At 42.0% G+C, this 24354-nt stretch overlaps 1 protein-coding gene across 4 annotated transcripts in view; it reads left to right on the forward strand.

Annotated features, from left to right (window-relative positions):
* Positions 1 to 24354, forward strand: part of LOC123481437 (son of sevenless homolog 1-like) — a 75879-nt gene that overhangs the window by 15148 nt on the left and 36377 nt on the right. For all 4 annotated transcript variants that reach the window (XM_045205570.1, XM_045205571.1, XM_045205572.1 and 1 more), the window contains exons 2-8: positions 11012 to 11137; positions 14630 to 14761; positions 18132 to 18296; positions 18956 to 19165; positions 19522 to 19665; positions 20186 to 20296; positions 22955 to 23053. In XM_045205570.1, coding sequence (XP_045061505.1) covers positions 11012 to 11137; positions 14630 to 14761; positions 18132 to 18296; positions 18956 to 19165; positions 19522 to 19665; positions 20186 to 20296; positions 22955 to 23053 — 987 coding nt within the window. The remainder of the gene's footprint in view (positions 1 to 11011; positions 11138 to 14629; positions 14762 to 18131; positions 18297 to 18955; positions 19166 to 19521; positions 19666 to 20185; positions 20297 to 22954; positions 23054 to 24354) is intronic.

Consider the following 24354-nt stretch of genomic DNA (forward strand, 5'->3'; position numbering starts at 1 on the left):
ACCTGAAGAGAGCTGGGACCACAGTCTCAAAGAAAACCATTAGTAACACACTACGCCGTCATGGATTAAAATCCTGCAGCGCACGCAAGGTCCCCCCTGCTCAAGCCAGCGCATGTCCAGGCCCGTCTGAAGTTTGCCAATGACCATCTGGATGATCCAGAGGAGGAATGGGAGAAGGTCATGTGGTCTGATGAGACAAAAATAGAGCTTTTTGGTCTAAACTCCACTCGCCGTGTTTGGAGGAAGAAGAAGGATGAGTACAACCCCAAGAACACCATCCCAACCGTGAAGCATGGAGGTGGAAACATCATTCTTTGGGGATGCTTTTCTGCAAAGGGGACAGGACGACTGCACCGTATTGAGGGGAGGATGGATGGGGCCATGTATCGCGAGATCTTGGCCAACAACCTCCTTCCCTCAGTAAGAGCATTGAAGATGGGTTGTGGCTGGGTCTTCCAGCATGACAACGACCCGAAACATACAGCCAGGGCAACTAAGGAGTGGCTCTGTAAGAAGCATCTCAAGGTCCTGGAGTGGCCTAGCCAGTCTCCAGACCTGAACCCAATAGAAAATCTTTGAGGGAGCTGAAAGTCCGTATTGCCCAGCGACAGCCCCGAAACCTGAAGGATCTGGAGAAGGTCTGTATGGAGGAGTGGGCCAAAATCCCTGCTGCAGTGTGTGCAAACCTGGTCAACACCTACAGGAAACGTATGATCTCTGTAATTGCAAACAAAGGTTTCTGTACCAAATATTAAGTTCTGCTTTTCTGATGTATCAAATACTTATGTCATGCAATAAAATGCAAATTATTTACTTAAAAATCATACAATGTGATTTTCTGGATTTTTGTTTTAGATTCCGTCTCTCACAATTGAAGTGTACCTATGATAAAAATTACAGACCTCTACATGCTTTGTAAGTAGGAAAACCTGCAAAATCGGCAGTGTATCAAATACTTGTTCTCCCCACTGTACATACAGTTGAAGTTGGAAGTTTACATACACCTTAGCCAAATACATTTAAACTCAGTTTTTCACAATTCCTGACATTTAATCCTAGTAAAAACTCCCTATTTTTAGGTCAGTTAGGATCACGACTTTATTTTAAGAATGTGAAATGTCAGAATAATAGTAGAGAGAATTATTTATTTAAGTTTTTATTTCTTTCATCACATTCCCAGTGAGTCAGAAGTTTACATACACTCAATTAGTATTTGGTAGCATTGCCTTTAAATTGTTTAACTTGGGTCAAACGTTTCGGGTAGCCTTCCACAAGCTTCCCACAATAAGTTGGGTGAATTTTGACCCATTCCTCCTGACAGAGCTGGTGTAACTGAGTCAGGTTTTTTAGGCCTCCTTGCTCGCACACGCTTTTTCAGTTCTGCCCACAAATGTTCTATAGGATTGAGGTCAGGGCTTTGTGATGGCCACTCCAATACCTTGACTTTGTTGTCCTTAAGCCATTTTGCCACAACTTTGGAAGTATGCTTGGGGTCATTGTCCATTTGGAAGACCCATTTGCGACCAAGCTTTAACTTCCTGACTCATGTCTTGAGATGTTGCTTCAATATATCCACATAACTTTCCTTCCTCATGATGCCATCTATTTTATGAAGTGCATCAGTCCCTCCTGCAGCAATGCGCCACCACAGCATGATGCTGCCACCCCCGTGCTTCACGGTTGGGATGGTGTTCTTCGGCTTGCAAGCATCCCCCTTTTTCCTCCAAACATAACGATGGTCATTATGGCCAAACAGTTCTATTTTTGTTTCATCAGACCAGAGGACATTTCTCCAAAAAGTACGATCTTGTTCTCAATTGCAGTTGCAAACCGTAGTCTGGCTTTTTTATGGCGGTTTTGGAGCAGTGGCTTCTTCCTTGCTGAGCGGCCTTTCAGGTTATGTCGATATAGGACTCGTTTTACTGTGGATATAGATACTTTTGTACCTGTTTCCTCCAGCATCTTCACAAGGTCCTTTGCTGTTGTTCTGGGATTGATTTGCACTTTTCGCACTAAAGTACGTTAATCTCTAGGAGACAGAACACGTCTCCTTCCTGAGCGGTATGACGGCTGCGTGGTCCCATGGTGTTTATACTTGCGTACTATTGTTTGTACAGATGAACGTGGTACCTTCAGGCGTTTGGAAATTGCTCCCAAGGATAAACCAGACTTGTGGCTGTCTACAATTTTTTTTCAGTGTTGGCTGATTTCTTTTGATTTTCCCATGATGTCAAGCAAAGAGGCACTGAGTTTGAAGGTAGGCCTTGAAATACATCCACAGGTACACCTCCAATTGACTCAAATGATGTCAATTAGCCTATCAGAAGCTTCTAAAGCCATGACATCATTTTCTGGAATTTTCCAAGCTGTTTAAAGGCACAGTCAACTTAGTGTATGTAAACTTCTGACCCACTAGAATTGTGATACAGTGAAATAATCTGCCTTTAAACAATTGTTGGAAAAATTACTTGTGTCATGCACAAAGTAGATGTCCTAACCAACTTGCCAAAACTATAGTTTGTTAACAAGAAATGTGTGGAGTGGTTGAAAAACGAGTGTTAATGACTCCAACCTAAGTGTATGTAAACTTCTGACTTTAACTGTATTTAGTTGTACATATATAGTTTGGACACACTTACTCATTCAAGGGTTTTTCTTTATTTTTTACAATTTTCTACATTGTAGAATAATAGTGAAGACATCAAAACTATGAAATAACACATATGGAATCATGTAGTAACCAAAAACGTGTTAAACAAATCAAAATAGATGTTAGATTCTTCAAAGTAGCCACCCTTTGCCTTGATGACAGCTTTGCACACTCTTGGCATTCTCTCAACCAGCTTCACCCAGAATGCTTATCCAACAGTCTTGAAGGAGTTCACACATATGCTGAGCACTTGTTGGCTGCTTTTCCTTCACTCTGCGGTCCGACTCATCCCAAACCATCTCAATTGGGTTGAGGTCGGGTGATTGTGGAGGCCAGGTCATCAGATGCAGCACTCCATCACTCTCCTTCTTGGTCGAATAGCCCTTACACAGCCTGGAGGTGTGTTGGGTCATTGTCCTGTTGAAAAACAAATGATAGTCCCACTAAGCGCAAACCAGATGGGATGGCGTATCGCTGCAGAATGCTGTGGTAGTCGTGCTGGTTAAGTGTGCCTTGAATTCTAAATAAATCACAGACAGTGTCACCAGCAAAGCACCCCCACACCATCACAACTCCTCCATGCTTTACGGTGGGAACCACACATGCGGAGATCATCCGTTCACCTACTCTGCGTCTCACAAAGACACGGTGGTTGGAACCAAAAATCTCACGTTTGGACTCATCACACCAAAAGACAGATTTCCACCATTGCTCGTGTTTCTTGGCCAAAGCCATTCTCTTCTTATTATTGGTGTCCTTTAGTAGTGGTTTCTTTGCAGCAATTCCACCATGAAGGCCATGTCTTAAAGTAATGATGGACTGTTCTTGCCATAATATGGACTTGGTCTTTTACCAAATAGGGCTATCTTCTGTATACCACCCCTACCTTGTCACAACAAAACTGATTGGCTCAAACGCATTAAGAAATTCCACAAATTAACAAGGCACACCTGTTAATTGAAATGCATTCCAGGTGATCATCCGTTCACCCACACCACGTCTCACAAAGATACGGCTGTTGGAACCAATCATGGGATGCCACCTTTCCAACAAGTCAGTTCGTCAAATTTCTGCCCTGCTAGAGCTGCCGCGGTCAACTGTAAGTGCTGTTATTGTGAGCAACAACAGCTGAGCCGCGAAGTGGTAGGTCACACAAGCTCACAGAACGGGACCGCCAAGTGCTGAAGCGTGTGGCGTGTAAAAATCATCTGTCCTCGGTTGCAACACTCACTACCGAGTTCCAAACTACCTCTGGAAGCAACTTCAGCACAATAACTGTTCGTCGGGAGCTTCATGAAATGGGTTTCTATGGCCGAGCAGCTGCACAAAAGCCTAAGATCACCATGTGCAATGCCAAGCTTCGGCTGGAGTGGTGTAAAGCTTGCCGCCATTGGAATCTGGAGCAGTGGAAACGCGTTCTCTGGAGTGATGAATCACGCTTCACCATCTGGCAGTCCGACGGACAAATCTGGGTTTGGCGGATGCCAGGAGAACGCTACCTGCCCGAAACGCATAGTTCCAACTGTAAAGTTGGTGGAGGAGGAATAATGGTTTGGGGCTGTTTTTCATGGTTTGGGCTAGGCCTCTTAGTTCCAGTGGAGGGAAATCTTAATGCTACAGCATACGATGACATTCTAGACGATTCTGTGCTTCCAACTTTGTGGCAACAGTTTGGGGAAGGCCCTTTCCTGTTTCAGCGTGACATTGCCCTCGTGCACAAAGCGAGGTCCATACAGAAATGGTTTGTTGGGATCAGTGTGGAAGAACTTGAATGGCCTACACAGAGACCTGACCATAAAAACCCATCGAACACCTTTGGGATGAATTGGAACGCCGACTGCAAACCAGGCCTATTCGCCCAACATCAGTTCCCTACCTCACAAGTCCCCGCAGCAATGTTCCAACATCTAGTGGAAAGCTTTCCCAGAAGAGTGGAGGCTGATATTGCAGCAAAGGGGGGACCAACTCCATATTAATGCCCATGATTTTGGAATGAGATGTTTGACAAGCAGGTGTCCACATACTTTTGGTCATGTGGTGTGTATATACATGTATACTCAACAATGTAGTGTATGTACATTTCCTCCACTGAAGCTTATTGGCACCCATATATTTGTATTCCTCTACAATCTCTATGTTCTGACCTCTGATAGATGTTGCAGAAGTAGGTGTTGTACGCTTCCTGAAGTCTATGCACATCTCTTTGGTCTTGTTGGTATTGAGGACCAAGTGTGATTCGTCACACCACTCCCTGTGGAGAGCCTTTTGTTGGTGGTGCGTATGTCCGACACGTGGGGACCTACTCTCTCTGCCTCTGAAGTGCTGCCAAGTTGCGTAGAGACCATGTCCTCTCTAAGAGGAGGAGGGGAGTAGAGACGCTCAGAGCTTGCTTAGTCATGCTCTGATGGGATGCCTCGGCTGGTGAGGCGAAGTGACTATGCTGTGCTCTCTTCATGCTTTCGTCACTGGGCTCGGTCAGTTGCCAGTGACACAGCTTTAGAGGCAGTAGTCCCATTCCACGAGCTACAACCGCAAACGTATGCTTATTCCAACCTAAACTAGTGTAGTCTATAATTGTGTACCTTTTCCCTAATGTATTTGACACATTACCAACCATAAAGTTAAGATTGATGTATTGTCTTTACCAACACGATGGATGATGGTTAGGAGATGCAGCACCAAAAGGTAGGCCTCGAGTAACACAAAATTCGTTTTGGATAATGAGTACTTAAATAGCAATTTCCTGCTTGAAATATATTAATTGACTTGGAAAATGGCTTTCATCAGTAATCATGTAGCCTATGTCTGGTGTTTGATTAAAAGCCAACCATGGGCTGTGTTGAAGGAGTTTAGGTCTACGTTATCATGGGCATGTTCTGCAAGAACAGGTGTTTCTATACAGTGACTTGTGACTGTCATGATTGAGTGCACTTGACTGTAATGCAGATAGGTCTATCCAGATTAAGAATGTATTTGAGTAGGCTAGGTACTGGTGAACACAGCACTCTGAATTTGCATTTAATCAGGTAGGCCTAATAATTTACTTGTCGGCTGTATTGCAATTTGCAAATGCACATCTAGAGTGCGTCTCTAAAGGGGAGCCACACTACAAGCCTATTTGTCTTTTTTGTTCTTTCCATTATATTCCACCGCATCCTATCCAACCAATAGTATCTCTGAAAGTGTGAAGTCTAGCCTACTTTCAGTAAAAAGTAGACTATTGTATTCTGTCTGTGTTTGAGTGGTCCACATGAGAAATCCAACCTTTTTTCAACAGTAATTTTTTTTTACATAGTCCTCTTTTTAAAATAACCTATCTCAGTCCTCTTTAAAGTGAACTCTGGGGTAAAAAAATATATATAAATAACTCAAATAAATAACTCTGTTCTCTTTGTATTCAGTTCACACTGCCCTTGCCTTTGAATGAGGACTCAACTCTTTTGCCAGTTCACTTCACCTATTTTGTGGTCTGAGTCCTCTTTGCATTCACATGTGCTATGTTTAGAAAGGATCCAAGAGCTTTTTCCGACATTCCCTCAATGCACTCTGGGTTTTTACAAAGTGCAGGACAAGCCATTCCATCAGAATGTATTATCGGACAGCTAGGTATACCTACTTGGTGGAAAAAGTACCCAATTGTCATACTTGAGTAAAAGTAAAGATACCTTAATAGAAAATGTGAAAGTCACCCAGTAAAATACTACTTGAGTAAAAGTCTAAAAGTATTTGGTTTTAAATATACTTAAGCATCAAAAGGAAATGTTATTGCTAAAATATACTTAAGTATTAAAAGTAAAAGTATAAATAATTTCAAATTCCTTATTAAGCAAACCAGACGGCACCATTTACAGATAGCCAGGAGCACACTCCTACAGTCATAATTTACAAACAAAGCTTGTGTGTTTAGTGAGTCCGCCAGATCAGAGGCAGTAGGTAGATGTTTTTTTGCACCCCATGTTGTGATTCTCACCAAATATGTTGTCTTCTCACACTATTCAAACCCCACAATCGTATAAACAGCTATCTTAGTCTATAGATCACATATTGCAAACAAATAATCTGAACTAAATACTCCACACATATTTTGTAATTTCTGTGCATCCTTGACAATCGGTATCCAAAAACAGCACTTATTTTTTCTGCCAACCTGCACATCATCTTCGGTAACACTTTACTTGACACCCAGTGTTGTAACGCATTATGACGTGGTCATAATCATGTAATAATATGTCATAACAGCTGACATAACTTGTCATAACCTGTCATATGGTCATAACACTGTCATGACCCAAATTTACACCTGTTGCGACGTTCATTGCGTAATTTTTTGGCTGATTATGACACCTACATAAGAATGTCAAAACCTACATTTATTAAAATTAGTTTTTTCCCTGCCAAGAAGTTTCCTTTCGTTTTGGAAGTTTGTTTCTTAAATCCTTTGTTGTAATGAATTCTTTAGTCATGTTTTTTTTATCATATTTTAAATAACTTGTAGAAAATACAAATGTACAGTGGGAAAAAAAGTATTTAGTCAGCCACCAATTGTGCAAGTTCTCCCACTTAAAAAGATGAGAGGCCTGTAATGTTCATCATAGGTACACGTCATCTATGACAGACAAATTGAGAAAAAAAAATCCAGAAAATCACATTGTAGGATTTTTAATGAATTTATTTGCAAATTATGGTGGAAAATAAGTATTTGGTCACCTACAAACAAGCAAGATTTCTGGCTCTCACAGACCTGTAACTTCTTCTTTAAGAGGCTCCTCTGTCCTCCACTCGTTACCTGTATTAATGGCACCTGTTTGAACTTGTTATCAGTATAAAAGACACCTGTCCACAACCTCAAACAGTCACACTCCAAACTCCACTATGGCCAAGACCAAAGAGCTGTCAAAGGACACCAGAAACAAAATTGTAGACCTGCACCAGGCTGGGAAGACTGAATCTGCAATAGGTAAGCAGCTTGGTTTGAAGAAATCAACTGTGGGAGCAATTATTAGTAAATGGAAGACATACAAGACCACTGATAATCTCCCTCGATCTGGGGCTCCACGCAAAGATCTCACCCCGTGGGGTCAAAATGATCACAAGAACGGTGAGCAAAAATCCCAGAACCACACGGGGGGACCTAGTGAATGACCTGCAGAGAGCTGGGACCAAAGTAACAAAGCCTACCATCAGTAACACACTACGCTGCCAGGGACTCAAATCCTGCAGTGCCAGAAGTGTCCCCCTGCTTAAGCCAGTACATGTCCAGGACCGTCTGAAGTTTGCTAGAGTGCATTTGGATGATCCAGAAGAGGATTGGGAGAATGTCATATGGTCAGATGAAACCAAAATAGAACTTTTTGGTCAAAACTCAACTCGTCGTGTTTGGAGGACAAAGAATGCTTAGTTGCATCCAATGAACACCATACCTACTGTGAAGCATGGGGGTGGAAACATCATGCTTTGGGGCTGTTTTTCTGCAAAGGGACCAGGACGACTGATCCATGTAAAGGAAAGAATGAATGGGGCCATGTATCGTGAGATTTTGAGTGAAAACCTCCTTCCATCAGCAAGGGCATTGAAGATGAAACGTGGCTGGGTCTTTCAGCATGACAATGATCCCAAACACACCGTCCGGGCAACGAAGGAGTGGCTTCGTAAGAAGCATTTCATGGTCCTGGAGTGGCCTAGCCAGTCTCCAGATCTCAACCCCATAGAAAATCTTTGGAGGAGTTGAAAGTCCGTGTTGCCCAGCGACAGCCCCAAAACATCACTGCTCTAGAGGAGATCTGCATGGAGGAATGGGCCAAAATACCAGCAACAGTGTGTGAAAACCTTGTGAAGACTTACAGAAAACGTTTGACCTGTGTCATTGCCAACAAAGGGTATATAACAAAGTATTGAGAAACTTTTGTTATTGACCAAATACTTATTTTCCACCATAATTTGCAAATAAATTCATTAAAAATCCTACAATGTGATTTTCTGGATTTTTTTCCCTCATTTTGTCTGTCATAGTTGACGTGTACCTATGATGAAAATTACAGGCCTCTCTCATCTTTTTAAGTGGGAGAACTTGCACAATTGGTGGCTGACTAAATACTTTTTTTCCCCACTGTATCAGGCAACACACCACCTCAGTCACCAGATGACTTGCAGCCAGAGGGCAACATACCTGCCCCTAACTTACCTGCCGCTGATGCACACCCTGATACCCCTTCCCCATCGTCTGCAAGAGGAATGAGAAGTCGAACACCTAATGGAAGGAAAAATGTTGGAAGAGGTCGCTCAAAAACATACAGAGATCTTTGCATGACAAATGTCAAACTTGATCATGCTTTCCGCAAAGCTGAGAAACACAAAAAGGTTTGATCGACTGATGAAGAAAATGGAGAGACAAGATTCCCCAAAGACAAAGACAAAACAGCAAGTGAAGGGAACTCCGAAGAACTTGAAGGATTTTATTGTTTCAAAATGCCATCATTTCAAAGTTAAAGCGAAAGTATCAAAACATGCGCAGCGCCAAGGACAAAAAAAGTGGCTTCAAAAATGCTCAGAGGCAACATCCTGAGAAAGTATTGCCTGGTCAAAGAGAATTTTCAACAAAAGTAATGAGGGCAAAAGAAAACAGGCCAACAAGTCTTCATTACTCCAGGAAAAAGCAGTGTAACAGAATTAGCACAGCCACAGAAGAGAAAATCTATGAACGTGATGACAACAGTAGAGCAACAACAGGGGAAAAGGACACACTAACAAGGAACAAGAAAAAAAAAGCTGAAGTGCTTCTTGAATTGGGCAATTCAGAACTTTTATCAGAAGTTTAAGAGGGAATATTCTGAGATTCAAATGTCCTACTATGAATTCTGTAAAATATGTCCTTTTTGGTTGTCAAGCAACTGTCTTGGATAGTGACACATGCCACTGCAAAACCCACGCCAACCTCCAGTTCATGGCGCACAAACTACAGTATCGCAAAGTGATCAGCTGCAACAACATTGAGAACCTTATTGAGTCTTTGTGCTGTGAGAACCTGAAGAAAGAGTCCATGTACACAGTGCTCCCTTTGCCAAGCAAAAGAGCTTAAACATCTGACTTTGATGCTGGTGAGCAGACATGGTGGTTTGAGTGGGAAAACAAAGCTGAAGAGAGAGAAGAAAAACAAAGCGGTAAACATGGAGACGTTCACTGTACATTTGACGGTAAAAGAAAAGGTATGTGGCACACTGCAGGTTCTACTGGAGGACCTCTCCAAAGGATTGAAAGAGAAGTTGGGGAAACACTTACACAACATTCAACACCAATACTCCAAACTGAGAGAATTAAAAGAGAATCTGCAGAAAGAGGATATCATCGTGCATATTGACTTTGCAGAGAACTACCTGTGTAAATATACCAGTGAAATTCAGGCAGTTCACTTTGGTGATTCTCACAAGCAGGTGACCCTCCACACCTGTTTTGGATATACTACAAATGATAGTTTCACTTTGCTCACTGAGCTCTTCAACAGTGAGGGGAAAAGTATTTGATCCCCTGCTGATTTTGTACGTTTGCCCACTGACAAAGACATGATCAGTTTATAATTTTAATGGTAGGTTTATTTGAACAGTGAGAGACAGAATAACAAAAGAAAATCCAGAAAAACACATGTCAAAAATGTTATAAATTGATTTTGCATTTTAATGAGGGAAATAAGTATTTGACCCCTCTGCAAAACATGACTTAGTACTTGGTGTTCGTAAATTCAGTGCATTGTCAGATTGTCCGTTCACACTGCACAAAAATTTTTGCGAACCGCACTGAGTTCACAAAAATTGTCTGAATGGGACCAAGTGTGAAAACACCCAAACTATACTAAACCAGAACATGTCTCTCCAGTTGCACCCCAAGGTTTTGAGCAGTTGTATATATTTTTTAACATAGACGTCAGTTCAACGTCTAGTTTTGATTTACATTTGAGTTGTTAACTAATGTGAAATCAACAAACATTTTAACTGTGTCATTGGATTTAGGTTCAAAGTTGGGTGAAAAAAATACAAAACGTCTCTAAATTCCTTTACGTTGATGACTTTTTGCAAATCCAATCAGTTTTCCACGTTGATTCCATTACATGGAAACAACATTGATTCAACCAGGTTGGGCCCAGCAGGAACCTATACTGAACTAGTAGCCTAGCCACATCTCTCTTAGTTTCTGTGTAAAGGTGCTGAGCCAGATGCACCCCAAGCTTTTTAACAGTTGATTAAAAAAGAAAAGAAAGATAATCAACACAACCTATACTGAACTAATACATGTTTACCACATTCAGTATGAGTTGATAAATTTTTTTAATCAACTCATACTAAACTAATACACATCTCTGTCTCTGTGAAGGTGCTGAGCCAGGTGCATCCCAAGCTGTCGTCCCAGGAGGAGGCGCTGCAGTACATCGAGGAGCTGATCCTACTGCTGCTCAGCATGCTCTGCCAGGCACAGCCACGCAGCGTGCAGGACGTGGAGGTGAGGATCGCCATCAATAACGCAACAGTGTCTGGACCTAAAACTTTGTTGACAGAGTATAAACAGAGGGGATTTTACACACTTCCAAAACAATAACAGGAGCTTTGGACAAAAAGGTCCAATACATAGAGTAAAAGGGAATGTGTGCTCAGTGTTGTTTTGCCCTCACATGTGATATTTTACTAAAGCTTAGGCCCAGGTGATAAAATCACAACATTTCAATCACAATTAAGTTGAATCGTTGTGATTGTGTTGTCGAAGTTGTATTAAAGGATCCCGTTTGGGAGCAGCAAAACAGTGAGCAGACTTTACCTTTCAGAGTCCCTCAGGGCATCAACAACAAACACATCAATTAACTATGGCGAGGTAGAAGTTGCTTCTAAACCACCGGTCTAGGATCAGACTACTGTTCCCCTGATCGTCACTTTAACCTATCGTCTGGGAAATAGACTGACCCTGGACCAGTGGTTAGGGGCTACTTCTACGTAAAGGGGCGATCAGCAGTTGCTACACTGAACAAAAATATATAAACGCAACATGTCAAATGTTGGTCCCATGTTTCATGAGCTGAAATAAAAGATCCCAGACATTTTCCATACGCGCAAGAAGCGTATTTCTCTTCAAATTTGTTTACATCCCTGTTAGTGAGCGTTTCTCCATTGTCAAGATAATCCATCCACCTGACAGGTGAGGCATATCAAGAAGCTGATTAAACAACATGATCATTACACAAGTGCACCTTGTGCTGGGGACAATAAAAAGCCACTCTAAAACGCAGACCACGTGTAAACACGCCAGCCCAGGACCTCCACATCCTGCAGGATCGTCTGAGACCAGCCACCCAGACAGCTGATGAAACTGTGGGTTTACACAACCGAAGGATTTCTGCACAAACTGTCAGAAACTGTCTCAGGGAAGCTCATCTGCATGGTCACCGTCTTCACCAGGGTCTTGACCTGACTGCAGTTTGGCGTCGTAACCAACTTCAATGGACAAATGCTCACCTTCGATGGCCACTGGCTCTTCACGGATGAATCCCGGTTTCAACTGTACCCGGCAGATGGCGTCATGTTTGGCGAGCTGTTTACTAATGTCAACGTTGTGAACAGAGTGCCTCATGGTGGGGTTATGGTATGGGCAGGCATAAGCTACGGACAACGAACACAATTACATTTTGTCGATGGCAAGTTGAATGCATAGAGATACCATAACGAGATCCTGAGGCCCATTGTCGTGATATTCATCATCACCTCATGTTTCAGCATGATAATGCACGGCCCCAATGTCGTAAGGATCTGTATACAATTCCTGGAAGCTGAACATGTCCCAGTTCTTCCATGGCCTGAATACAAGACATGTCACCCATTGAGCATGTTTGGGATGCTCTGGATCAACGTGTACGACAGTGTGTTCCAGTTCTCGCCAATATCCAGCAACTTTGCACAGCCATTGAAGAGGAGTGGGACAACATTCCACAGGCCACAATCAACAGCCTGATAAACTCTATGCGAAGGAGATGTCGCGCTGCATGAGGCAAATGGTGGTCACACCAGATACTGATTGGTTTTCTGATCTACACCCCAACATTTTGTTTAAGGCATCTTTGACCAACAGATGCACATCTGTATTCTCAGTCATGTGAAATCTATAGATTAGGGCCTAATTTATTTAAATTAGCTGATTTCCTTATATGAACTGTAACTCGGTAGAATCTTTGAAATTGTTGCATGTTGCGTTTTATATTTTTGTTCAGTGTGTATCCATTTATGGACTTATAAATGAATGATTTGTACCCATTCATTCTTGAAGAATATAACTTATAAATGCCTCATGACCTTAGTTCAACTGTCATACCCTATCAGAACCCAAAATATAAGCTTGTTTTACTCCAACGTTTGTAAACAAACTATAATTTTGGTATCATTGATGGCCAGTCCTTGCATCCATAGCTCTGTCTATGAATTTGAGAGTGGTTACATTTCTCCAGCCCCATCCCAAACCAGGGGCGGGGAGTCCGCTTTGTCATTGTTTCTACTGCGGATTGCCTCTTTTAATTTCCCTCACAGTCACAGCATATCATAGCATTCAGCTACATTTTATTCTGTAGCAGACACATTTTTTTAATGACAGCTGGTGACGTCAGGGTTGCAGTAAAAGAGGTTGTTGATTTAGGTGCCCTCCCAAAAAGGGGAAATGATCAGTGTTTTATGATCAGATCTTTTAAGCTCAGATCGTGATGTTCTTTAGACGGTTTGTTTTGCACTGAGATATAGTGACCGGTAGAAAAGTTAAGCTATTTGCAGACATGTATTTTGACTCATTGCTTTGACAATAATTTCAACAGAACTCCCAACAGTCTCATATATATTTAGAATATGATTACCTTTTTAGTTCTTGTTTGGTTTTATGTCATTGAACAGGATAATGTTTTCTTGCACATCATCACACTAATGGCTACTACTACTGTGTTGCTTTTTGCTTTTCTGTAATAACTGACATGAGCTAATGCAGAAAACATCTGAAATCTTGCTTTGTTCAGTCCATGTTTTAGATGGCCAACCTGTTTTCACCTCTTGCTTTTGTTTTTGTTTTGTCCACCTTGACTCATTTTTGCGAGCAGACGGATCACATGAAATCCGCAGGTGCTTTTTAGGGCCCATGGCCCTAGTCATGGGGCATGGTAAAGTCGAACCACGGATATGTGGTCTCTTTTTACCATGTTTACTCCTCCCTTAGTTCTGTGCTCTCTGACCTCTCCCTGTGACCCTGTCTGTATGAACTTTAACCCTTGACCTGCGCATCCTTTTTAACCCTTGACCTGCCTGGGTTGGTAACTGACCACACTAATTTGTGCTTGTGTATATTGTAATGTTTGATACCCTCTAATATACAACACAAACATTTGTAAATGCCTAGGCCTCAGAAAGCCTATGTCAACCTGAATGTTTATGTAGTGCTTATGAAGGTGTCATGCGTTAACTGTGGATGTATTTTGTAGTTCTCACCATTTTTGAAGGGCTACAGTAACTCTTAGCCTAACTCATACGTCAAGGGACATCTTGGTAGTGCCTGCAGCGGAAGTGTGACATGACACTTGACATGTACAGTCGAAAGCATTCGTACACCCGCCCTCCCATTGACATAACCTGTTAGATGTCCCTTTTAAGGGAAAAGTCCCATGTGAAACGTCTGCGACAATAAAACAATGGTGAATGCATGGAAATGCTTATGTCAAGTGTTGTGAAGTGTCATAGGACAGTTTGAAGGAGGAGGAGGCATGTTTGTTTTGCCTATGGATGCAGCATCAATAGAGTACCAGGAAATATGTAATTTAAGTAAATAAGAGATAAGTAAGGCTGCATCCCAAATGGCACCCTATTCCCTATTTAGTCCACTACTTTTGACAAGGGCCCATAGAGCTCTGGTTAAAAGTAGTGCACTATTAAAGGACTTTCGATCTCCCTCAATCCTTCCCTCCTTTCCTCCCCTCAGGAGCGAGTGCAGAAGAGTTTCCCTCATCCTATCGATAAATGGGCTATCGCCGACGCCCAGGCGGCCATCGAAAAGAGGAAGAGGAGGAATCCTTTGGCCCTGCCCGTGGATAAGATCCACCCGCTGCTCAAGGTAACCCACAATCTCAAACGTCTGGGTCATGTTCAGTAGGGCGAAGCGATTTGAAATGGAAAACGAAAATGAACGTTTCTTACTGAACACTTTCAGCAGGATCCGACATTAATGATGGCCTGCTGGCCAGTAAAAACATGTTGGGCCAGTGACTGGCCCAAATGGGCCAGTATCTTCTCAGCGCATTTTGTCGTTCCAGTTTACCTGCAGTGTTGCAGTCTGCCATTGAAAACCATTGAAGACTACACACGGAAAAGTCATGATATTTGTATTTGAGCAAAATGATTGGCCGTTCATTCAACCACGCTCCTCGCGAGTCACAACTTTCTGCGCACTCGAGCAGTACATGAGTTGAGTTGATGCCTTCACACGGCACACATGAGCTGTCCAGAGTGAAAAGAAGTGCTCAGCAAAAAAAAAGTTAACGTTGGACCCTTCTTTCAGGTAGTACATTGCTGTTTCTAAACTTTTGTGCCTACTGAACATGACCCTGGTGGCTAGACCAATCATAGTGAAGCGACCTGTAAGGTCAGCATGTAGCCTAGGTCTTCAGCACCCAGTAAATTAGTCAGGCTGTGAGCCATTTTGAGGAAACAGCAGGGTGTATTCAGTGATGTACAGTGCCTTCAGAAAGTATTCACACCCCTTGTCTTTTTCCCCAAAAAATTGTGTTACAAGTGGGATTAAAATGGATTTGTCATTTGTTGTCAAGGACCTACACAAAATACTCTTGTCAAAGTAAAACATAATATCTTGATTAGATAAGTATTTAACCCCCTGAGTCAATACATGTTAGAATCACCTTTTGCAGCCATTACAGCTGTGAATCTTTCTGGGTAAGTCTCTTAAGAGCTTTGGACACCTGGATTGTACAATATAAATGTTTCTCCCAGTGTCTGTTGGAAAGCATACTGAACCAAGTTTTCCTCTAGGATTTTGCCTGTGCTTAACTATATTCCTATATTCTTTTTATTTAAAAATCTCCCTTGCCGGAGATGAGCATACCCATAACATGATGCAGCCACCACCATGCTTGAAAATATGAAGAGTGGTACTCTGATGTCTTGGATTTGCCCAAAACATAACGCTTTGTATTCAGGACATAAAGTTAATTTCTTTGCAACATTGCGTGCAGTATTACTTTAGGGCCTTACTGCAAACCGGATGCATGTTTTTGAATATTTATATTCTGTACAGGCTTCCTTCTTTTCACTCTGTCATTTAGGTTAGCATTGTGGAGTAACTACAATGTTGATCCATCCTCAGTATCTCCTATCACAGCCCTAAACTCTGTAACTGTTTTAAAATCACAGTTGGCCTCATGGTGAAATCCCTGAGCGATTTCCTTCTTCTCCGGCAACTGAGTTAGGAAGGGCGCCTGTATCTTTGTAGTGACTGTGTGTATTGATACACCATCCAAAGTGTAATTAATAACCACCATGCTCAAAGGGATATTCAATGTCTGCTTTTTTTTACCCATCTGCCAATAGGTGCCCTTCTTTGCGAACCATTGGAAAACCTCGCTGTTCTTTGTGGTTGAATCTGCTTGAAATTCAGTACTCGACTGGGGTACCTTACTAATTGTATGTGTGGGGTACAGAGATGGGGTACTCATTTAAAAATCATGTTAAACACTATTATTGCACACAGTGAGTCAATGCAACTTATTATGTGACTTGTTAAGCACATTTTTACTTGAACTTATTTAGGCTTGCCATAACAAAAGGGTTAAATACTTATTGACTCAAGACATTTCAGCTTTAAATGTTCTATTAATTTGTAAACATTTCTAAAAACATAATTCCACTTTGACATTATGGGGTATTGTGGATAGATCAGTGACACAAAATCAAAATTCAACAAAATGTGGAAAAAGTCAAAGGGTGTGAATACTTTCTGAAGGCACGGTAAAAAGTCCTAAATGTTGCAAATAGGACTGTCTGTCATATATTCATTTATTCCTTCATTCTGGCTGTTCTACACAGTATATCTGAAAGTGTTGTAATGTTACATCTACCTGAACAGGGCCCAGTTACTGAGATCTGTTCTCTACACTTCAGAAAGTGAAAATATTATGAAGCAGACAAAATAATTTATTGAACTGCATTTAAAGCGATTCAATAAACAAAATAGACATTTTGTGTTTTCTTTGTCCAAAAATGGTTTCTGTTTCAGTGCCTACTGAACACAGCCCAAGGAAAGGTATTGGCCACTTTTCTCACAGTACCTATACTGACCAATAGAGGGAGACGTTGAACTGTTTTGTGGAATTGGTCACAAACAATAACAACGTTTTGGTAAAAAGCTGTGGGATGGGTATTTTATTTATTTTTATTTTATTTCACCTTTATTTAACCAGGTAAGCCAGTTGAGAACAAGTTCTCATTTACAACTGCGACCTGGCCAAGATAAAGCAAAGCAGTGCGATAAAAACAACAACACAGAGTTACATATGGGTTAAAAAAAAACATAAAGTCAAAAAATACAACAGAAAATATATATACAGTGTGTGCAAATGTAGCAAGTTATGGAGAATTGTAGAAAGCCAGTATGAGGGTTTGCGCTCAGGCTAGAATGAATGGTGGCTGTAGAGTCAAAAGGTACTCGCACTCAAACCATGGAAAGGAAAATTCCAAGGAGGCCGAGATGCGAAGATTTACTTAATTTAGATCATGCTTCAAATAATACAAAAGGTTAATGTTCTGAAAGACCTAAACTTTTTGCACTTTTACACCTTTTTGTATTCTTTCACCTATTGTCCCTTTAAATAAGGAATGATAGGCTTTACATTTTAGAATGCTAACTAACACCTAACCATATAGATGCTTTATGAGGGACCAAGCAACCTTTTAAAAACTGGTCTCTTTTTGGGTACTTGATAAGAATATTCCACTTATATTCTTTAGACCTTTTTTGCTCTGAGCTCCAAGTGCTCTTTTTTTTTTAAATACACATATACATTGATGTGGAGCAACAACATAATTACTTGATTGACATCATTCAAAGCTAATTACCTTGCATAACCATCTCACATTACTTAATTCGTATTAAAGTACCTATTGTGCCCAATTGCTGTTCAATGATGTGTACCTGTAACTAAAACGCATAAAGGCATTCTTACCCTGCACATTCTGCATACTGTGTACTATTTAGGCCTACACCGTTTACATTAGTTCGAAAGTACAGTGGTCAGACTGTACAGTAGTCAAACCACACTGACCCTGCTTTTACCCATGATTCATTTCCCGATGATTCCTCTCTTCCTGGGTCCTTGTTTAGGAGGCACTAGGGTACAAGATCGACCACCAGTACAGTAGGTGTACATGTACATTGTGGACTACTTTTCCCATAATTCCTCTCCCTTGTTCAGGAGGTACTAGGGTACAAGATTGACCACCAGGTGTCGGTGTACATCGTGGCGGTGTTGGAGTACATCTCAGCAGACATCCTGAAGCTGGCAGGGAACTACGTGAGGAACATCCGCCACTACGAGATCTCCCAGCAGGACATCACCGTGGCCATGTGTGCCGATAAGGTGAGAGTAACGCCTATGTTGTGCGTCACAATGTATTGTGGGTCTTCAACATCCGATACTATGAGATCTCCCAGCAGGACATCACTGGCCATATGTAGCAAAAAACTATTTATAGTTATATAAGTGTTATTCTTCTAGATTCAATGCCTGTACCAATCCCAGATTGCCCCTTTTTTATGTTGCTTTGAATATGAAATTAGATTGGCTTGTAAATGCTATGGCTGGTGGTGTGTGATAGTGAGAAGACCCAGCAACCACACTGACTGGCCAATATACCTAAAGCTGGAGTCCATAGGCTCATTTCTGAACATAAGCTGATGAAGAATGCCAGCTGAATGAGCGAGAATGTGTGCTTGCCTTTGTACGCCTGTGTGTGTGTGTGTTTCTACGCTTGGGTCTCTCAGGATCCATCTCAATTCAGGAAGTAAACTGAAATTCCAATTCCACATTTTCTTTACAGAAAATGACTGAAGAAAATTGGAATCGGAATTTCAGTTGACTCCCTGAATTGACTGAACTAAAATGGAATTGACTCCAACCTGGTCTCTATGCTGTTGTCCCTCTCTGTGTGACTATTAAACCTATTAAAAGTGGTCTATAACACTCTTTTTTTTTTGTAATTGGTAAGAATATGCCTGGCCTCTTTTCCCCATTTCCAGGTTCTGATGGACATGTTCCACCAGGACGAGGAGGACATCAGCGGTTTCCCCCTGATGGACGAGGAGCCATCCACCAGCGAGGAGCAGACCTACTACGACCTGGTCAAGACCTTCATGGCCGAGGTCCGACAGTACCTGCGCGACCTTAACCTCATCATCAAGGTGTTCCGCGAGCCCTTCGCCTCCAACGCCATGCTCTTCTCCCACCATGTGAGTAGTGATGGTGGTTGATGGAGGTAGACTCTCACACACACCTGCACACACGTGTTCAGCGATGGTCTTCCATCATGGCTTTGTTTGACTCTACTTTGGTATTTTTCCACTCCTTTTCTCCCCTCAACCACCACTCTCTCACTTCTCTTCTGCCACCTTCCTGCATTACACTGCTCCCCATCTCCCTCTTCCACCTATCTCTCTATCACCCTCTTCCCACCCGTCTCTCTCTCTCTCTCTCTCTCTCTCTCTCTCTCTCTCTCTCTCTCTCTCTCTCTCTCTCTCTCTCTCTCTCTCTCTCTCTCTCTCTCTCTCTCTCTCTCTCTCTCTCTCTCTCTCTACAACCCTTGCAGGACGTGGAGAACATCTTCAGCCGCATCGTGGACATCCACGAGGTCACCCTCAAGCTGCTGGGCCTCATTGAAGACACGGTGGAGATGACAGACGAGGGGAGCCCACACCCGCTTGTGGGCAGCTGCTTTGAAGACCTGGCCGAGGTGGGTGTGTGTTTGTGGAGGGGTGGGAGTGTCGGTGCGTGTGTGTTTGTGGTGGGCAGCTGCTTCAAAGACCTGGCTAAAGTAGGTGTGTGGTTGGGGGGGATTGTTATGCATGTGTGTGTGAAGCTGTCTGTGTTAAGAAATTGCTTTGTCTGCAAAAAAGTGTGTGTTTGTGGGGATATGTGTGTTTACGTGCATATATATTGTGTGGGTGTGTGTGCTGTTTCTGCATAGAAATTGCTCCTGGGCACCAAAAGACTGAGCTAAGGGGAGCTAACATGAGTCTTCAGGTACCAGGCAAGGTTGCTCATTACACAAGTGTGGTTCACTGAACCACTTCTGTAACACTAACACCTGTGTCTGAAAATGCACGACTGCACGAAAAAGCTCAGCCGAGCGTCCTGGGCTTAGGTTACTTGACATTCACAGACCCCACTTACACCCTATGGCTGTGGCCAGTGTCAGCAGCACGACTGTTATAAAACATGACATTTGATACATCTTTCTTTTTTATTTCCAGGAGCTGGCCTTCGACCCCTACGAGACGTATGCTCAAGACATCCTGCGGACTGGCTTCCACAATCACTTCCTCAGCCAGCTGTCTAAACCGGGAGCTGCCTTTTACCTTCAGGTCAGAGGCCACACCCCCCAGCCTTATCATAACCCCAAAAGTCAGGCTTGATTACGCCATTGTTTATGTTGTTGTTGTCATAGGAAACATTGTAAACAACTGATGTATTCAAATTATATTTTAAGAAAGTTAGGGGTTGCTCTGATGGAATGTAATTAACCGTGTACTACAAATATTATTAATCACGTGCTATTTACACTACCGGTCAAATGTTTTACAACACCTACTCATTCAAAAGTGTTTCTTTATTTTTACTATTTTCTACATTGTAGAATAATAGTGAAGACATCAAAACTATGAAATAACATATGGAATCATGTAGTAACCAAGAAAGTGTTAAACAAATCAAAATATATTTTATATTTGAGATTCTTCAAATACCCAACCTTTGCCTTGATGACAGCTTTGCACACACTTGGCATTCTCTCATGCTTTTTACATTTGTATCGCATTTTTTGTTTTGAAAATCAAATTGAAAGTGGCCATTTTAAGCCCTTTTTAGACCTATACATGCCTTGTGTAGAACTTTTTGATTTGTGAACCGTACATGATACAGACAACATCTTCGTGTCATTGTGCTCCAATGTATTAATTAGAATTAATGTGAACAATTGTATTTCAGAATCTAGACATACTCCATGTTTTAGAGCACACTATAATGAGTATAATTGCATCAAGATGTTGGCATCATGTACGGTTCATGGATCATAAGGTCTTACAGGAGGCATGTATAGGTCTAAAAAGGGCATAAAATGTCCAATTTAATCATGATAAACAAATAAAAAACCGTGATTAAAATGTAAAAACCATGTTTTTCCTTCATTCCTCCCAATGAAGTTCCTGTGAGAATTGCCAGAACAATCTGAGATACTAGAAATGTTATCGGCCCTTTCTGGAGTGGATTTGCCTGAAGTAAGAACTTTGTATAAGAATTTCCCCCCCAGACCACTGTTTGCTTATCACTGGTCTATACAGTGCCTTGCAAAAGTATTCATCCCCCTTGGGCATTTGTCCTATTTTGCTGCATTACAACCTGTAATTTAAATGGATTTTTATTTGGATTTCATGTAATGGACATACACAAAATATTCCAAATTGGTGAAGTGAAATGAAAAAAATTACTTGTTTAAAAAAAGTCTACAAAATAAATAACGGAAAAGTGGTACGTGCATATGTATTCACCCCCTTTGCTGTGAAGCCCCTAAATAAGATCTGGTGCAACCAATTACTTTCAGAAGTCACAATTATCTAAATAAAGTCCAGCTGTGTGCAATCTAAGTGTCACATGATCTGTCACATGATATCAGTATATATACACCTGTTCTGAAAGGCCCCAGAGTTTGCAACACCACTAAGCAAGGGTCATCATGAAGACCAAGGAGCTCTCCAAACAGGTCAGGGACAAAGTTGTGGAGAAATACAGATCAGGGTTGGGTTATAAAAAAATATCTGAAACTTTGAACATCCCACGGAGCACCATTTAAATCTATTATTAAAAAATTGAAAATGGCACCACAACAAACCTGCAGCCCACCAAAAATCAAGGACCAGGCAAGGAGGGCATTAATCAGAGAGGCAAAAAGAGACCAAAGATAACCCTGAAGGAGCTGCAAAGCTCCACAGCGGAGATTGGAGTATCTGTCCATAGGACCACTTTAAGCCGTACACTCCATAGAGCTGGGCATTACAGAAGAGTGGGCAGAAAAAAAAACATTGCTTAATTAAAAAAATTAACAAACACGTTTGGTGTTCGCCAAAAGGCATGTGGGACACTCCCCAGACATATGGAAGAAGGTACTCTGGTCAGATGAGACTAAAATTGAGCTTTTTGGCCATCAAGGAAAACGCTATGTCTGGCGCAAACCCAACACCTCTCATCACCCCGAGAACACCATCCCCACAGTGAAGCATGGTGGTGGCAGCATCATGCTGTGGGGATGTTTTTAATCGGCAGGGACTGGAAAACTGGTCAGAATTGAAGGAATAATGGATGGCGCTAAATACAGGGAAATTCTTGAGGGAAACCTGTTTCAGTCTTCCAGAGCTTTGAGACTGGGACGGAGGTTCACCTTCCAGCAGGACAATGACCCTAAGCATACTGCTAAAGCAACACTTGAGTGGTTTAAGGGGAAACATTTAAATGTCTTGGAATGGCCTAGTCAAAGCCCAGACCTCAATCCAATTGAGAATCTGTGGTATGACTTAAAGGTTGCTGTACACCAGCGGAACCCATCCAACTTGAAGGAGCTGGAGCAGTTTTGCCTTGAAGAATGGGCAAAAATCCCAGTGGCTAGATGTGCCAAGCTTATAGAGACATACCCCAAGAGACTTGCAGCTGTAATTGCTACTAAAGGTGGCTCCAGAAAGTATTGACTTTGGGGGAGTGAATAGTTATGCAAGTGTTCAGTTTTTTTGTCTTATTTCTTGTTTGTTTCACAATAAAAAATATTTTACTTTTTCAAAGTGGTAGGCATGTTGTGTAAATTAATGATACAAACCCCCAGAAACCTATTTTAATTCCAGGTTGTAAGGCAGCAAAAAGGAAAAATGCCAAGGGGGGGTGAATACTTTCACAAGCCACTGTATACCTTGATTAGATTTGACACTATATTACCTGCCCAAGTTAACCTTCATCTCGCTCTGTCTCTGACCCTCCAGTCTATATGCGAAGGCTTTAAGGAAGCAGTCCAGTACGTCCTGCCCCGGTTGCTCCTGACACCTGTCTATCATTGTCTCCACTATTTTGAGATCTTAAAGGTAAGCATGTATGAGCATTCATAATGAGGTCCTCTGTAGCTCAATTGGTAGAGCATGGCACTTGCATTGCCAGGATTGTGGGTTCGACTCCCAGGACCACCCATTCTTAAAATGTATGCATGCTGGACTGACAGTCTGATCCATAAAAAAGTGTATAAATATGTTGTATAAGTATTACGAAAGGTACTGTATATGGATCAGAAAGCCTTGGATGGGTGCAGGGGGGCTGGTTTCTCCCCGACGATGATCCACCAGCCCACAGTGGATGTAGAATCTCAATGTTTTTTTTTATCTGCAGTTCAAAACAACAACAAAGGGGTCCCAGCTAAGGGATGGAGCAGGAGAAATGGAACCACTCTCAAATTCATAGACCGATCTATGGATTCAAGGACTTGACCATCCATGAGATCGAAATGATCATTTTCACCATGTTTTTAGGCTATATAGTGTTTGTTTACAAACAATGGAGTAAAAAAAAGTTCATTTCGGTTTCTGATAGGGTACGACAGTTGAACTAAGCTCATGAGGCATTTTTTGGTTATGTTTTTCAAGAATTAATGGGTATACATCATTAATTTAAAAGTAAAAAAATGGATGTATCAATTGCAGATTGCCCCTTAGTATTCTTTAACTTATTCAGGCAGGTTTGAAATCAGAGAAGGGAGAGTAGGTGGGAGGGACAGATAGTAAGAAGGGAGGATGCGGCGATTGGCCTCTGGTGGGTAGTCTTGCATGTGTTTAGAGCAGGAAGTGTTACCGCTGGACCACATGATCTGTATTAGTGTGGAATCTCTGCTAAAAGTAACAAGGACCCGAACCATGTGCCCCCTCCTAGAGAGCCTTAGTGTCGGGCTCTTTGTTCACCCTTAGGCCTAGATTTGGACCCACAGTCCTTATTCTCCCCTGAGCCTCTTTCCAGCAAGCCATGGAGGTGGCGGCTGCTCTGCAGAGGGCTAAATCGCTGAAATGCCTCATAATTTTTTTCTATCCCCAGTTTACTTACTGCGAGTCCAGGGTAAAGGGAAAGAGTGTGGAGAGAAGGAGTCTCTTTCTGCCTTGTCCTCAAATGGGATAGCCAAAGGGACAGCCATAGGATGCATACACATGGGTTATGTTCATTAGGCACCAAACAGAAGACAACAGGCAAACGAGGGACTATCTTGACTTGTCCAATGAGGTGCAGAATGCTTTTAAACGGTTTTACGTTGCATGCTCTAATGAACACGACCTTGGTTTCTCCATCCACTCCTGGAGGTGCATAGTTTCTCTATTTTCTCACAAGGGGGCAAACTTATGGTGTC

Source organism: Coregonus clupeaformis, chromosome 20 (assembly GCF_020615455.1).
Source record: "Coregonus clupeaformis isolate EN_2021a chromosome 20, ASM2061545v1, whole genome shotgun sequence".
In the NCBI taxonomy this organism is placed as follows: domain Eukaryota; kingdom Metazoa; phylum Chordata; class Actinopteri; order Salmoniformes; family Salmonidae; genus Coregonus; species Coregonus clupeaformis.